Below are 16,491 nucleotides of genomic sequence, written 5' to 3'. Positions count from 1 at the left end.
GTGGGAAACTATCTAGAGCAGGGGTCTCAAACTCGCGGCCCGTGGGCCGCATACGGCCCGCCCACCAATTTTGTGCGGCCGGCAGACTAATCAAACTTCGTGGATTAGTCTGCGGGCCAGTCTGCGGGCCGCACAAAATTGGTGGGCGGGCCGCATGCGGCCCGCAGGCCCGAGTTTGAGACCCCTGATCTAGAGGGAGAATTTTTTAAGGTGAAAAGAGACACCCCCCCCCCTCAGATCCCTGAATTCACTCTAGCCTCAGAGGATTTCTCAAATCTCATAATTTTGAAGAATGAGCCAAAAAGTCTCTCAAAGTCAACCAAAGTTGTTGAGATCCACCCCAGCACTACCATTTACCAACTAACAGCTGAGCATTTACCAATGATCAGCTACAGTCTGGGATCCCGCTGACGTGAGCTTGGGTAGTTCAGATGATTGGTTATTGTTTTGGGAAGCTTAAAGTTAGCCAATTCTACCATACCTGCCATCTCGGGCACCTCTACCATGGCTGTCTTGTCATTGCCCATATTCTAAGCAGTTTGCAGATGTGCCTGGCTTTCCCAGGCACCTCACAGTTTCACCCAAAGCCCCTATCTTACACTGGTTATCTCCTGTTCATCCTTCAAGAGGGCATCTCATAAGGACAGCCTTTTCCGACCCTCCCAGAAGTCCCCAGAGCACCAGATACATGCCCCAACACAGAGCTCAGCACCTACATTGCACATGCTTATTGCCTATCACTTCCCCAGACCAGCAGCATCAGCGTTATCTAGGAACTTGTTAAAAATGCAAATTCTAATCCCCATTAAAATCTCAATATCAGTTTAAAAAGAAATAGAAAAAAACCCCACCAGATTTGTACGGAACCATAATAAACCCCAAATAACCGAAGCAATGCTGAGAAACAAGAATGAGGCCAGAGATATCATACTACCCAACTTCAAATTATACTACAGAGCCATGATAATCAAACAGCATGGTATTGTCAGAAAAACAGACATACAGATCAAGGGAACCAAATCAAGAGCCCAAAAATAAAACCATATATAAATGGACAAATCATCTTCAACAAAGGAGCCAAAAACTTACACAATGAAGAAAAGAAAGCCTCTTCAATAAATGGCGCTAGGAAAATTGGAAAACCACATGCAAAACAATAAAATAACTACAGTTTGTCCTCCTGCACAAAAATTAACTCACAATGAATTAAAGAACTAAATATAAGATCTGAAACAATAAACTACATAGAAGAAAATATAGGTACTAAACTCATGGACCGCCTGACCAGGCAGTGGTGCAGTGGATAGAGCATCGGACAGGGATGCGGAAGGACCCAGGTTCGAGATCCCAAGGTTGCCTGCTTGAGCGTGGGCTCATCTGGCTTGAGCAAAAAGCTCACCAGCTTGGACCCAAAGTCGCTGGCTCCAGCAAGGAGTTACTTGGTCTGCTGAAGGCCCCCGGTCAAGGCACATATGAGAAAGTAATCAATGAACAACTAAGGTGTCGCAACGAAAAACTGATGATTGATGCTTCTAATCTCTCTCCATTCTGTCTGTCTGTCCCTATCTATCCCTCTCTCTGACTCTACTCTGTCCCTGTAAAATATAAATAAATAAATAAACTCATGGACCTTGATTGTAGAGAACATTTTATGAATTTGAGAAGTAAGGCAAGGGAAGTAAAGGCAAAAATAAATGAATGGGACTCTATCAAACTAAAAAGCTTCTACATAGCAAAAGAAACTGAAAACAAAACAAAAAGGCAGCCAACCAAATAGGAAATGATATTTACAAAGAGCTACCATAAGGAGTCAAGAGGGACAAATATATGATGATGGAAAATGATTTGACTTTGAGTAATAGACACACAACAGAGCCAATAGTCAACAGTTCAAATGCTATAGAGATGTGTACCTGAAACATATATACTGTTATTGACCATTGTCACTCCATTAAATTTAAATTTTTAAATTAAAAAATATAATAAATAAATAATACAAATGCAAATTCTAGGGCTCCCACCTGGAACTGCTGAACTAGAATTTCTGAGAGCAGGGCCCAGACTGTGTGCTGTACCAGCCCTCCAGGGGACTAGGATGCCCACAGAAGTCTGACAACCACTGGAGAAAACTCCTTAAGAGCAGGGCCAAGCTCTCTGATTCGATTTGCATCCCCAATGCCTAACAGGGTCTCTGGTACAGCTGGGAGCTTCATTTAAATATGCAAACAAAATTCATTTTAATTGAAATAAAATTGCATGTGGCAAATGAAATAACAAGTGTTTGATTTATGTGTGGAAATAGTAATAAGCTTTAGGTGTTTGCAAGGCCATCAACTCCTGGGCCCAGAATTCAGAGATCTTCACTCCATTTCCTACTGTTTCAGGTAGCATCCACATCCCAAATGCACACTGTTTTCCACTCCAACCAGTCTTAGTGCCTTTCTGGGGAGGGGGCTGGCAGTAGGAACTTTGAAGAAACAGGTCTTTCCTAAGTGCCATGGGAATCCCTGCACTCTGTAGCACTGGTCACATTTCTACCCTCTGTGATGTCAAGAGTTTCCAACCATTTGACCAAGAACCACCACACCTTAAATGAGAGTGATGTCAACTACTATTTACAGTACAGTACTGGATTGGTACCAAGCTTAAAGTGTTATCACAGAACACTACAGAGGGGCTCGTATAACAAAGTAAAAACAAGACAAAAACTAAAATAAGGCTGCCCTTACCATATCACAGGCATTTTTCAGATTAAAAGATCATTGTGACATTTTTAAACATTGCTTGCTAAATGTTTAGCAAGAGAAACTATTATAAGTCAACCTTCTAAAGAGTAATTTTCTTTTGAAATCATGTTAATCAGCTTTCAATCCTCGAGTAATGGCAGTCATCCCCAAAAACCATCTGTGACTTTGAAGAAGATCCAGTTAAAACAAAGAATCACTTGAAAAGATAATTTTGTCAGACACAATAATCCCAGGTGGCATAGCATATTTTTTCTAAATTTTCTATTCATCAATATAAACAACCAAAAAAGCACACAATTCCCAAACCCTGCAGACCTCTTACCTCCAGAAAGGTGAAAGCAAAGCAAGCCCTTCTGGCTGCTATAAACTTAAAAGCAACAACTGCTGGCCACACCCAACTACCCCACCTCAGAATCTGAATGGAATGGTTTCCAACCACTAGCCCATTACTTATTGTATCTCAAAAGTTAAAAAATCTTTTTAAAAAATGAATTGTGTTTAAGAGAACAGAAAACAAGAAAAAATGTTTCTTGACTTGGATTTAGAAACTAGAAAATGCTTTGAGATTTCAGAACTATTCATCAGGAGCAATGAACTTCATAACTCTGGACTGACACAGTAAGCACCTTCCAGACGACACAGGGAGTAGAATAAGCATGTATCAATTCTAAGTAAACCTCGTGGGAAAACTCCACAACATAAAACTTACATCAAATAAAGATGACCTCTATGTCTTAACATAAACTTTATACTGTAATCAATACAAGCAATTCATTACATGTCTCCAAACCAATACTTTTTGGCATATATTTAAAAATAGTTTTTACCTCTTTCCACATAATGGTATGCCACATACCATTTCTTAACACTGAAAAAGAAAAAATAAATGTATCACTTAATACTGATGATAATCAAAGTTAGCTTTCCAAAATATAAAAGGCTTCTTAAAAATCCCACTTATTAATTCCAACATACCACATCCTTAGATATACAGATATAACATCACCACTCCCCATAAGTTATGGAGAGCCCTAACCTATTTATTTATGTACCATATATATAAAAATGCATGCACATAAATATAGATGTATGTATATAAAGTTAAATCTATTCATACTTAGCCCATAAGAAAAAAAATCACCCTGCTCTTACAAGATTTACCAAAACAAAGAAGAAATCAAAACAATCCCACAATAACAGAGCTAATGTTCTAAAAGACACTACAATAAAAAGTAAACAGAGAGAGGTAAGGAGCAATTATAAACCAAGGATATGAATGCTTGGACTTTTTTTTGACACAAAATATGTCTAGCTACTGAAAAGTTACAACCTTTCCTGAAATTCTAAAACACACAAGTCCTATTCAAAACTTAATTGCCAGAATTCACATTTTATTGCATTTGTTAACCATTTTGCTATTTCTTTAAAGTATTTATAGATCATTTCCCCCAATTTATCTCAACACCATTAATTACTTATTAAAATGCCTTAAATACAGGTCTTATTCTCAGGTTTTCTAGTGGCAAAGAGATTGGTCTGGTATCTTACCTATAATTTTCTTTCTGTTAATACTGTTGTCTGCCTTATGTCGCTTCTGTTAGAGAAAGAAAAAAGATCTTAGATTCAAAAGTCGCAAATGAATAACTGACACAGCAAACACTAAGGATGATGGTGGCGGGGAAGGGGACTAGGACGCCAACTACTACAATGCTGACACTCCAGCTCAGTTCAATGTTTGTAAGCAGCACTGCTCACTAATTCAGTACACAAGTACAGTAAATGTAGACATGTCATCTAACCTGGTTTAAATTACCATATTCAGGTTCTAACAATGAATTAAGCAACTTGAAGTAGGAAACTTCTCACTCCTCTTGGTTTTACATCAGACTGAGGGAATTATTCAGTATGATAAACACAAAATTGAATTCATTTTTTTTCTTGATTAAAAACCAATCTTCTGGGGCAAATTACCTTTGTTTTGATTTATATTACATTTATTCATTTACCTAGTCCCTGAAAAAATGTGCATAAGATGCGTCCTAGAGACAGCAAGTACATGTACGAGATGGGAGGAATAGAGAGAAAAAAGGCACAGAGTTAGAAAATAGGATGGAGAGAGGATAGTTGTAGCCAATGAACTTGGGATACACCAAGAGGGAAAAGATTCTTGCAGAATTCCCTCAGGGACAACCAGCACAATGCTGCTATGCTGGACAGCATTACAGCTCTTCCTCTGCCACCAAATAGGAAGCTCTACAGGAGGATGTGAGAATATCAGTGATAAAATCAAAGAGGTCCTGGGAACTCTATCAGAAAAGGTAGTTTGAACTACTTCTGTGTCATTGTACAGATATTAAGGACAATGTATGTACATGTTCCCTCCCCTAAAAAATATAATTATGAACCTTGGGAGACTAGTTAAGCTATAGACCAATCCTCTCTTAAAGCCCAAGCAACAAGTGAGTTATGTTACATTCAATACAAGGTTTTGATTATCTGAAAGCAAAAACTTACAAAATCTTCTACAATCTCTTTGATGCCTGCAACTGTTAAAATAAAGATCAGTGGCACCAGGGTGGTATATCTTCCTGTTGGAGATACATCTGGGATTTGCTGCAAGATAAGAAACCAAAAGAGAAAAGTTGGCAAATTAAAATCCTCTAAGAAAGAAAAAAATGTCACTCACCAGCCACTCTTCTGTGGTTCTTCTCCACTTTTGTTACACCAAAATAATGACCTTACTCTAAAAACTAGCTAAGTGTGTTCCATACTTTAAAATTTTTTTTTAAAGTATTTTCTTTTTTTTTTTTAATAAATTTTTATTAATGTTAATGGGATGACATTAATAATTCAGGGTACATATATTCAAAGAAAACATGTCTAGGTTATCTTCTCATTAAATTATGTTGCATACCCCTCGCCCAGAGTCAGATTGTCCTCTGTCACCCTCTATCTAGTTTTCTCTGTGCCCCTCCCCCTCCCCCTAAATCTCTCCCTCCCTCCCTCCTGCGTCCTCCCTCCCCCCACCCCTGGTAGCCACCACACTCTTGTCCATGTCTCTTAGTCTTGTTTTTATGTTCCACCAATGTATGGAATCATGTAGTTCTTGTTTTTTTCTGATTTACTTATTTCACTCCGTATAATGTTATCAAGATCCCACCATTTTGCTATAAATGATCTAATGTCATCATTTCTTATGGCTGAGTAGTATTCCATAGTGTATATGTGCCACATCTTCTTTATCCAATCTTCTATTGAAGGGCTTTTTGGTTGTTTCCATGTCTTGGCCACTGTGAACAGTGCTGCTATGAACACGGGGCTACATGTGTCTTTACGTATCAATGATTCTGAGGTTTTGGGGTATATACCCAGTAGAGGGATTGCTGGGTCATAAGGTAGTTCTATTTGCAGTTTTTTGAGGAACCACCATACTTTCCTCCATAGTGGTTGTACTACTTTACATTCCCACCAACAGTCATACTTTTAAATTTTTATCCAATGTTGCTATATGCAGAACAGAAAAAGAGTGAAAAGTAAAGCCCTCAGGCCATTTTTCAATGTTCCTTTTATTTATTACAATCTAAGGCAGGGGTCCCCAAACTTTTTACACAGGGGGCCAGTTCACTGTCCCTCAGACCGTTGGAGGGCCGGACTATAACAAAAACTATGAACAAATCCCTATGCACACTGCACATATCTTATTTTAAAGTAAAAAAACAAAACGGGAACAAATACAATATTTAAAATAAAGAACAGGTAAATTTAAATCAACAAACTGACCAGTATTTAAATAGGAACTATGGGCCTGCTTTTGGCTAATGAGATGGTCAATATGGTCCGGTTCCATATTTGTCACTGCTAGCCGTAACAAGGATATGACGCGCTTCCAGAGCCATGATGCGTGCGTCCCATGTCACCGGAAGTAGTACTGTATGAGAGTGATGCTGCGCTTTGTGGCGCCGCCACATTCAGTACTCCAGGAGCACAGGATGCATACACATACAGTACTCTCACTGACCACCAATGAAAGAAGTGCCCCTTCTGGAAGTGCAGCAGGGGGATGGATAAATGGCCTCAGGGGGCTGCATGCGGCCCTAGTTTGGGGACTCCTGATCTAAGGCATACTTAAAGAAATGTGCCTTTATGTAAGACCATGTTTATTTATGCAAATTATAAGACCATGTTTGTTTATGCAAACAAGGACTGGATGAAGAAAGCAAATTACATCCAAGTATTAAGACACTTTTTTAGGTAGGTGACCTTTCAGCAAAATCTTATCTTGTAATCAAGATAAAAATTTTAGAGAAAATTTAAAGAAACATTACCTGTAGTAAGGCAATGAAGAGGAAGAACGCGTTAGCTGCTCTTCTAATCTGCTCGTACAAAAATCGAGGTAGAAATGTCAGCACGCTGTACTTGGCCGTACTAAAAGTACAAAGAAAACTGCTATTAGTTATAGGAGAAAATTCTAAACCAGTGGTTCTCAACCTGTGGGGCGCGACCCTGGCGGGGGTCAAACGACTAAAACACAGGGGTTGCCTAAAGCCAGGGTCGCGACCCACCGGTTGAGAACCGCTGTTCTAAACAAAACAAAACAAACAAAAAAAAAAAGATAAAATTTCAAATATTTTACAAGGGATTTTAAAAACAAAATATTTCAAAATTCAGGACAAGTAAATGCTGTGCTGGCCCTTGCATACAAAGGACATACCTGTTAAGAAAAAATTGTAATGTGATATTTATTTTAAAATTCCATTATACATGTGTTTGTTTAGTTTCCAACAGTGTACAAGCAGGAAACTTTGCCCACCTTCTAGGATCTATGTGCTACAGACACAGTAAGAATGTAAAGAATGTTTCAGGAATCACAAAACAGAAAGAGGTCCATGTTCCAAACACAGTTAGACATGAACACTGACATAAAGAATGAGGTGGAAACATCAGGCAGGCAACTCACACAAGCAAGGCAGAATTATTATGCCAGGATTTGTGATGCTCTACAAGTCTTATTACAAAGCCACTGATTCACTGTAGAAAGTCACCTATAGAGCAACAGGCTGTGAACAACAATTCAGTATCCCCCTGAATGCCCACCACGGATGTTTACCTAACCACACCTAAATAAACTCCATTCCCTCCACGTGCCCTTTATGCACCCACCTCTGCCCACACTTTGCTTCCACCTGGGACATCCTCTCCATAACTAAGCCATACTTTCCCTCTTATCTTCCCACTGAATCTTGTATCTTCCACAGACTCCTCTCCCTTGAAGCCCACAGTGTGGTGCTTTATACTACACTATATAGTATCTGTTTTGCTTTATTTTATATTTATTTATCTATCCCCAGAATAGATCCTGAGAACAGTCATGATCTTCACCTCTGCATGTTCCTACCACACAGCACACAGCAGACCCTCAATGAACAAGAGAATAACACAGAGGTGTAAACTGAGACCCTGAAGAAGAAAATGAACCTCTCCTCCCTTGGCTGCTTGAAGGCTGTCCGCAAGACTACCTGTTTGGCCCCTAGCTCACCTTCTGAAGGCATGGTGCTGACCAACTCCTAACGGAAATGTATTCTAACAGGGTTATCCTGCAGGGTTCAAATACACAACCAATTAGAGCACCAGAACAGAGGAGCTCAGTAGACAGAATATGAGAGGCAGAAGTAGTACCACAACACCCAGCCCCAGCCAACCCTGGAAAGACAAAACAAAAACATGCAAGCTGACAACTCAGAAAATATTGCCACCCAAGGTCACTTGACAGAACAGGAAATGGTCCCATGTACCACTTACAGCCTCTGCCTCAGGGAAGATGATCCCCATGATGCTTGCAAACACCCAAGCATTAGAGTTGTCCTTATAGACAGACTTGTTTCTTTAACCTTCTTCTGCTTAAGATATTTATATATAACAAATTATAAAAAAAAAAAACACTTATAAACAGTTCAATCTTAAAGAACATGACACTTAAAGGAGTATCACCAAATTAGCTAGAAACTTCACTTACGTAGAGTTCCCACTCATCTGTGTAGCTCTGTGGGATAAAGGGATGTCATGGTCAAATTCAGGCAGACAGAATAAATGAGCTGACAATAATTTCTTTAAAGAGTAGGGGAAATATATTTACCGTATTTCCCCATGTATAAGATGCACCATTTTTCGAAAAATTTCAGGTCTATAAACTGGTTGCGTCTTATACAGTGGTTGGAGATTTTTTTACTTGCATTTCCTGCTTTTTCGCACTTGTTTTTCTGCACACTAAAGACAGAAATTCGTCATCAGACACAAATGAGGACAAGCTAATGGATGGGAGTTTTGACAGTGATGAGGAGTTGTATGAATTTTATGATGAATACATCTTGAGTTCAATAAATTTATGTAATACTTTTTTTTTCAAATTTCCGGCCCCAAAATTAAGGTGCATCTTATACATGGGGGCATCTCATACATGGGAAATATGGTAACTTGTATACTTGACCGCAACTTCCAGAAAAGTCAAATGGAACACAGTGTGTTCCTTTATGGCAGCACTGACTACAGAAATAAAGCAACCAACACTGATCAGTAAAGGAACCATGAAAATCCATTCTAGCCTGACCAGGGTGTGGTGCAGTGAATAGAGCATTGGCCTGGGACACAGAGGACCCAGGTTCGAAACCCCAAGGTCACCAGCTTGAGCATGGGGTCATAGACATGACCCTATGGTCACTGGCTTGAGCCCAAAAGTCACTGGCTTGAAGTCCAAAGTTGCTGGATTGAGCAAGGGGTCACTCGCTCTGCTGTAGCCCCCTGACCAAGGCACATATGAGAAAGCAATAAATGAACAACTAAGGTGCCACAACAAAGAATTGGTGCTTCTCATCTCTCTCCCTTCCTGCCTGTCTTTCTCTCTGAAAAAGAAAAATGAGGCACAGACTCTCAGCTCACACCACTGAAATGGATTACAAATTAATTTAGGAACAATCAGCATGAAAAACCAACTCTGGACTACAAGAATAGCTCTCAAAAACCAAGGAGCAAAGAAGAAGCCACAACAAACCTGGTAGGGAGTGCCTGAATCTCCCCTGCTTACAGGAACAGAAAGGAGGTGAGGCTGAGAGCCCAGAATGGCTCTCCCTCCAAGGAAAAGAGCAGAAAATACAGCTCACAGCCACTTGCCTGGTGACCAGGAAATGAGGTGTATTGAAAGGGCAAGCTTGTCTTCCAAAAAGAAAGGGGAGAGAGAGAGACAGACAGTGAGGGGCAGAGGAATGCAGGGGACGAACTGAGAAGCTGATTCATCCAATGCTGGAGGTGGCCTTAGCTGGGAGAGGGGCTGACGCTTCCACAAAACAAAAGACTGAAGTGCTTCCAGGTAACAGATTTCCAAACATCTCTCCAGCTCCAATCAGCACAACAAGACACAGCTGAAAACAAGAAGTGGGGAGGAGGGGCAGTAACTCAGGTCTCCATGGAGATCTGAGATACACCTCCCCCTACTGAAGCTGAGAAAACACCCTGCCCCCAGAGAAAGTAACAGGCAGAAGAGACCTTCAGAGTCTCGGGTTACAGCCACTGCATTCCTGGATACGTTTCAAATAAGCCCCCTGCTGAGATCAGTAAACAAGACTATCACCTGTTAAGAAAACAAACAAATCTATTGCAGCATTGTTCACAGTGGCCAGGACATGGAAACAACCAAAAAGCCCATCAATAGATGACTGGATAAAGAAGATGTGGCACATATACACTATGGAATACTACTCAGCCATAAGAAATGATGACATCGGAACATTTACAGCAAAATGGTGGGATCTTGATAACATGATACAAAGCGAAATAAGTAAATCAGAAAAAAACAGGAACTGTATTATTCCATACGTAGGTGGGACATAATAGTGAAACTAAGAGACATTTATAAGAGTGTGGTGGTTACAGGGGGGAGGGGGGAATGGGAGAGGGATAGGGGGTGGGGAGGGGCTCAAAGAAAACAAGATAGAAGGTGACAGAGGACAATCTGACTTTGGGTGGTGGGTATGCAACATAATTGAACGACAAGATAACCTGGACTTGTTATCTTTGAATATATGTATCCTGATTTATTGATGTCACCCCATTAAAAAAATAAAATTATATAAAAAAAAAAAAGAAAAGAAAACAAACAAATCAAGACCTCAAAGTGGCCCAAATCCAAAAGTGGATTACAAATGATAGATGATGCCAACCCAAGAAGCCCTAGAAATAACACAACTGAAAATTGGAGGCAGACAACAGGAACCCTAGACTCAACCAGCTCTACAAACAAAACACCCAAACACACAGACATAATGAAAAGACAGCGAAGCACAACCCAAATGAAACCACAAGAGAAACCTTCAGGAAATGAACTGAGTGATATGGAAATAACCAAACTTCCAGATGCGCAGTTCAAAATAATGATTGTAATGATGCTTATGGATCTTAGAACAACAATGGATGGTCATTACGAACACCTAAATAAAGAAATAGCAAGTATAAAAAAGGATATTGAAATATTAAAAAAGAGTCAGAGATGACAAATACAATATCAGAAATGAAGACCACAATGGAAGACATTAAAAACAGGATGGATGGAGCTGAGGATTGAATCAGCAAGTTAGAGGACAAGTGGAATGAAAGCAGAGAAAAAAAAAGAAAGGAGACTCAAAAAGTCTAAGAGGAAACTCTTAGTGAGCTCTGTGACAACATGAAGAGAAATAACATCCGCATCATAGGGGTTCCTGAAGAAGAAGACAAAGAACAAGGGATAGAGACTTTGTTCAATCATATCATAGTTGAAAACTTCCCAAATTAATGAAGGAGAAACTCTCACAAGTTCAAGAAGCACAGAGAACTTCATTAAAGAGAAACCCAAAGAAACCTACACCAAGACACATCATAATTAAAACACCAAAACTAAGTGATAAAGAGAAAATATTAAAAGCTGCTAGAGAAAAAAAGATTATCACCTACAAAGAAGCCCTGATAAGAATGACATCAGACTTCTCAACAGAAACACTTGAGGCCAGAAGGAAATGGCAAGAAATATTCAAAGTAATGCAGAACAAGAATCTACAACCAAGACTATTTTATCCAGCAAAGCTATCATTTAAAATTGAAGGAGAAATAAAAAGCTTCCCAGACAAAAACAAAACTCAAGGAATTTATTACAACCAAAGCAATGCTGCAGGAAATGTTAAGGGGCCTGTTGTAAACAGATCAAAGTGAGAAAAGAATATAGCAAAAAAGAAATACAGCATTAAAGAATAAAATGGCAATAAACAACTACATATTAATAATAACCTTAAATGTAAATGGATTAAATGATCCAATCAGGAGACATAGGATAGCTGCATGGATAAGAAAACAGAACCCATACATATGTTGTCTACAAGAGACACAACTTAAAACAAAAGATGCACATAGACTGAAGGGAAAAGGATGGAAAAAAACATTTCATGCAAATGGAAATTTAAAAAGAGCTGGGGTAGCAATACTTATATCAGACAAAATGGACTTTAAAACAAAGGATATAGTAAGATATAAAGAATTCCACTTTATAATGATAAAGGGAGCTATCCAACAGAAAGATGTAACTATTATAAATATCTACACACCTAATATAGGAGCACATAAATATATAAAGCAGACTTTGATGGATATAAAGGGCAAGATCAACAGCAATACTATAATAGTAGGGGATTTCAATACCCCACTAACATCATTAGATAGATCCTCAAGAAAAAAAATTAACAAAGAAACAGCAGACTTAAAGGACACACTAGATCAACTCAATTTAATAGATATCTTCAGAACCCTTCACCCTAAAGCAGCAGAATATACATTCTTTTCAAGTAATCATGGTACATTCTCTAGGATAGACTGCATGTGAGGGCACAAAAGTGCTCTCAACAAATTTAAGAAGATTGAAATCATATCAAGCACTATCTCTGATCACAAAGGCATGAAACTAGAAATCAACCACAACAGAAAAACTCAAAAATTCTCAAACACATGGAACCTAAATAGCAGGTTTTTAAATAACAAATGGATTAAGAATGAGATCAAAGAAGAAATAAAGAAATTCCTAGAAACAAATGATAATGAGCATACAACAACTCAAAATTTATGGTACACAGCAAAAGCAGTACTGAGAGGGAAGTTCATAGCACTACAGGCATACTTTAAGAAGCTAGAAAAAGCTCAAATAAACAATGTAAACCTGCATCTAAAAGAACTAGAAAAAGAACAGCAGTAAAGCCTAAATGTAGTAGAAGGAAGGAAATAATAAAGATCAGAGCAGAAATAAATGACATAGAGGCTTAAGAAACAATAGAGGATCAATGAAACCAGGAGCTGGTTCTTTGAAAAGGTAAACAAGATTGATGAACCTTAAACTAGACTCACCAAGAAAAAAAGAAAGAGGACTCAAATAAATAAAACTAGAAATGAGAGTGGAGAAATAACAACTGACACAATAGAAATACAAAATATTGTAAGAAAATACTATGAAGAACTGTATGCCAAAAAACTAGACAACATAGATGAAATGGACAGATTCCTTGAAACATACAATCTTCCAAAAATCAATCTGGAAGAATCAGAAAACCTAAACAGACCGATTACAACAAATGAGATTAAAACAGGTATCAAAAAACTCCCAACAAAGAAAAGTCCGAGGCCTGATGGCTTCACAAGTGAATTCTACCAAATATTCAAAGAAGAACTAACTCATATCCTTCTCACACTATATCAAAAAATTCAAGAGGAAGGAAGACTTCCAAGCTCCTTATATGAGGCAAGCATAATTCTGATTCCAAATCCAGGAAAAAAAACAACAATATCCCTGATGAATATAGATGCTAAAATCCTCAACAAAATATTAGCAAATCGAATCCAACAATATATGCAAAAATCATACACCATGATCAAGTGGGATTTATTCTTGGGAGGTAAGGCTGGTACAATATTCACAAATCAATCAATGTGATTCTTCACATAAAAGGAAGGAGAAAAACCACATGATAATTTCAATAGATGCAGAAAAAGCATTTGATAAAATCCAGCACCCATTCATGATCAAAACTCTTAGTAAAGTGGGAATACAGGGAACATACCTCAACATGATAAAAGCCATCTATGACAAACCCACAGCCAACATCATACTCAATGGACAAAAATTTAAAACAATCCCCTTAATATCAGAAACAAGGCAGGGATGCCCCCTTTCACCACTCTTATTCAACATAGTCCTGGAAGTCCTAGCCACAGCAATCAGACAAGAAGAAGAAATAAAAGGCATTCATGTTGGAAAAGAAGTAAAACTATCGTTATTTACAGATGATATGATATTGTATATAGAAAACCCTAAAGTTTCAGACCTGATAAATGAATTCAGTAAAGTGGCAGGATATAAAATTAATACTCAGAAATCACAGGCATTTTTATAAACCAACAAAAACTGCAGAAAGAGAAATTAAGGAAACAGTCCCCTTCACTATTTCAATCAAAATAAATAAAGTACCTAGGAGTAAATTTAACCAAGGAGACTAAAGAATTGTACTTGAAAAATTTATAAAACATTGAAAAAGAAATCAAGAAGGATACAAACAAGTGGAAGTATATACTGTGCTCATGGTTAGGAAGAATAAACATCATTAAATGTCTATATTACCCAAAGCAATTTATAAATTCAATGCAATACCAACTAAAATACCAATGACATACTTTAAAGACATACATCACATATTCCAAAAATTTATATGGAACCAAAAAAGAACACAAATAGCCTCAGCATTCTTAAAAAAAAAGCATAAAGTGGGAGGTATCACACTTCCTGATATCAAGTTATACTACAAGGCCATTGTACTCAAAACAGCCTGGTACTGGCATAAGAACAGGCATATAGATCAGTGGAACAGAACAGAGAACCCAGAAATAAACCCACAGCTCTATGGACAACTGATATTTGAAAAAGGAGGTAAGAGCATACAATGGAGAAAAGACAGTCTCTTTAACAAATAGTGTTGGGAAAATTGGACAGATACTTGTAAAAAAATGAAACGAGACTACCAACTTACACCATTCACAAAAATAAACTCAAAATGGATAAAAGACTTAAATGTAATCTGTGAAACCATAAGCATCTTAGAAGAAAACATAGGAAGTAAGCTCTCCAACATCTCTCGCAGCAATATTGCTGATTTATCTCCACGGGCAAGTGAAATAAAAGACAGGATAAACAAATGGGACTATATCAAACTAAAAAGCTTTTACAGAGCTAAAGACAATAAGAACAGAATAAAAAGACAAACTACATAATAGGAGAACATATTTGACAATACGTCTGATAAGGGGTTAATAACCAAAATTTATAAAGAACTTGTAAAACTCAAAACCAGGAAGACAAACAATCCAATCAAAAAAGGGGCAAAAGAAATGAATAGACACTTCTCCAAAGAGGACATACAGATGGCCAATAGGCAGATGAAAAAATGCTCAACATAAGTAATCATTAGAGAAATGCAAATTAAAACCACAATGAGATATCACCTCACACCAGTCAGAATGGCACTCAACAAGACAACACAGAATAAGAGCTGGCAAGGATGTGAAGAAAAGGGAACCCTCCTGCACTGCTGGTGGGAATGCAGACTGGTGCAGACACTGTGGAAAACAGTATAAAGACTCCTCAAAAAATTAAAAATTGAACTGCCTTTGACCCAGCTATCCCACTTTTAGGAATATACCCCAAGAACACTATAGAACTGTTCCAAAAGGGGAAATGCACCCCCATGTTTATGGCAGCATTGTTCACAATAGCGAAGACCTGGAAACAGCCCAAGTGTCCGTCAGAGGACGAGTGGATTAAAAAGCTTTGGTACATATATACTATGGAATACTACTCAGCCATAAGAAATGATGACATCGGATCATTTGCAATAACATGGATGGACCTTGATAACATTATACAGAGTGAAATTAGTAAAACAGAAAAAACTAAGAACTATATGAATCCATACTTAGATGGGACATAAAAATGAGACTCAGAGACATGGACAAGAATGTTATAGTAACGGGGGTGGGTTGGGGGGGTGGGAAGGGGGCGAGGAAGGAGAGAGAGGAGGTGGGGTTAGGGGAGGGGCACAAAGAAAACCACATAGAAGGTGACGGAAGACAATTTGACTTTGGGTGAGGGATATGCAACACAATCAAATGTCAAAAAAATCTGGAGATGTTTTCTCGGAACATATGTACCCTGATTTTTCAATGTCACTGCATTAAAATTAGTAATAATAAAAAAAGAAAACAAATTTTCTTATGTCTTTAAATTATAATCTAATCCCACCAAAAACCAAGAAAAACAAAATTAAAATAAAACCCAAATTGTATTTGACAAAGGATACAGTACTAATCACCAAAAGCTTCCATGTGTTCAAGTACCAATATACACTTCACTTTTTAATTTACATCTATCAGCTATTCTCTTTAAAGAATAAAAAATTTACATGTCAAACAAGTTTTTCTAAGGTTGTTTCATTCATTTCCATGAACACCCAAATCCAAATCAGTTGCTTGAATGCAAGCCTAAGAAAAAAATATATTTATTGCTAGCAGTAGTAGAGATGTGTTTTCAAAATGCTAGTTAACTCAGAGAAATAATTAACTCAGGTTCTTTCAGTCTTTAAAAGTCTGTCATATGACAAGCATTTTAGTTCTACACCGTCCAAAAAATATCTTA

General features: G+C 38.0%; 1 protein-coding gene across 4 annotated transcripts in view; it reads right to left on the bottom strand.

Moving 5' to 3' along the window:
* ATP8A2 (ATPase phospholipid transporting 8A2) overlaps positions 1-16,491 on the bottom strand; it is a 726,487-nt gene that overhangs the window by 538,200 nt on the left and 171,796 nt on the right. For all 4 annotated transcript variants that reach the window (XM_066369169.1, XM_066369168.1, XM_066369167.1 and 1 more), the window contains exons 3-6: positions 7,073-7,172; positions 5,262-5,360; positions 4,296-4,341; positions 3,575-3,615 (exon numbers count right to left, since the gene is read on the bottom strand). In XM_066369169.1, the coding sequence (XP_066225266.1) occupies positions 3,575-3,615; positions 4,296-4,341; positions 5,262-5,360; positions 7,073-7,172 (286 nt within the window). The remainder of the gene's footprint in view (positions 1-3,574; positions 3,616-4,295; positions 4,342-5,261; positions 5,361-7,072; positions 7,173-16,491) is intronic.

Source organism: Saccopteryx leptura, chromosome 2 (genome assembly GCF_036850995.1).
Source record: "Saccopteryx leptura isolate mSacLep1 chromosome 2, mSacLep1_pri_phased_curated, whole genome shotgun sequence".
Lineage (NCBI taxonomy): Eukaryota > Metazoa > Chordata > Mammalia > Chiroptera > Emballonuridae > Saccopteryx > Saccopteryx leptura.
The sequence above is the reverse complement of the archived record's forward strand: the minus strand, read 5'-3'. Positions and strand labels throughout refer to the sequence as shown.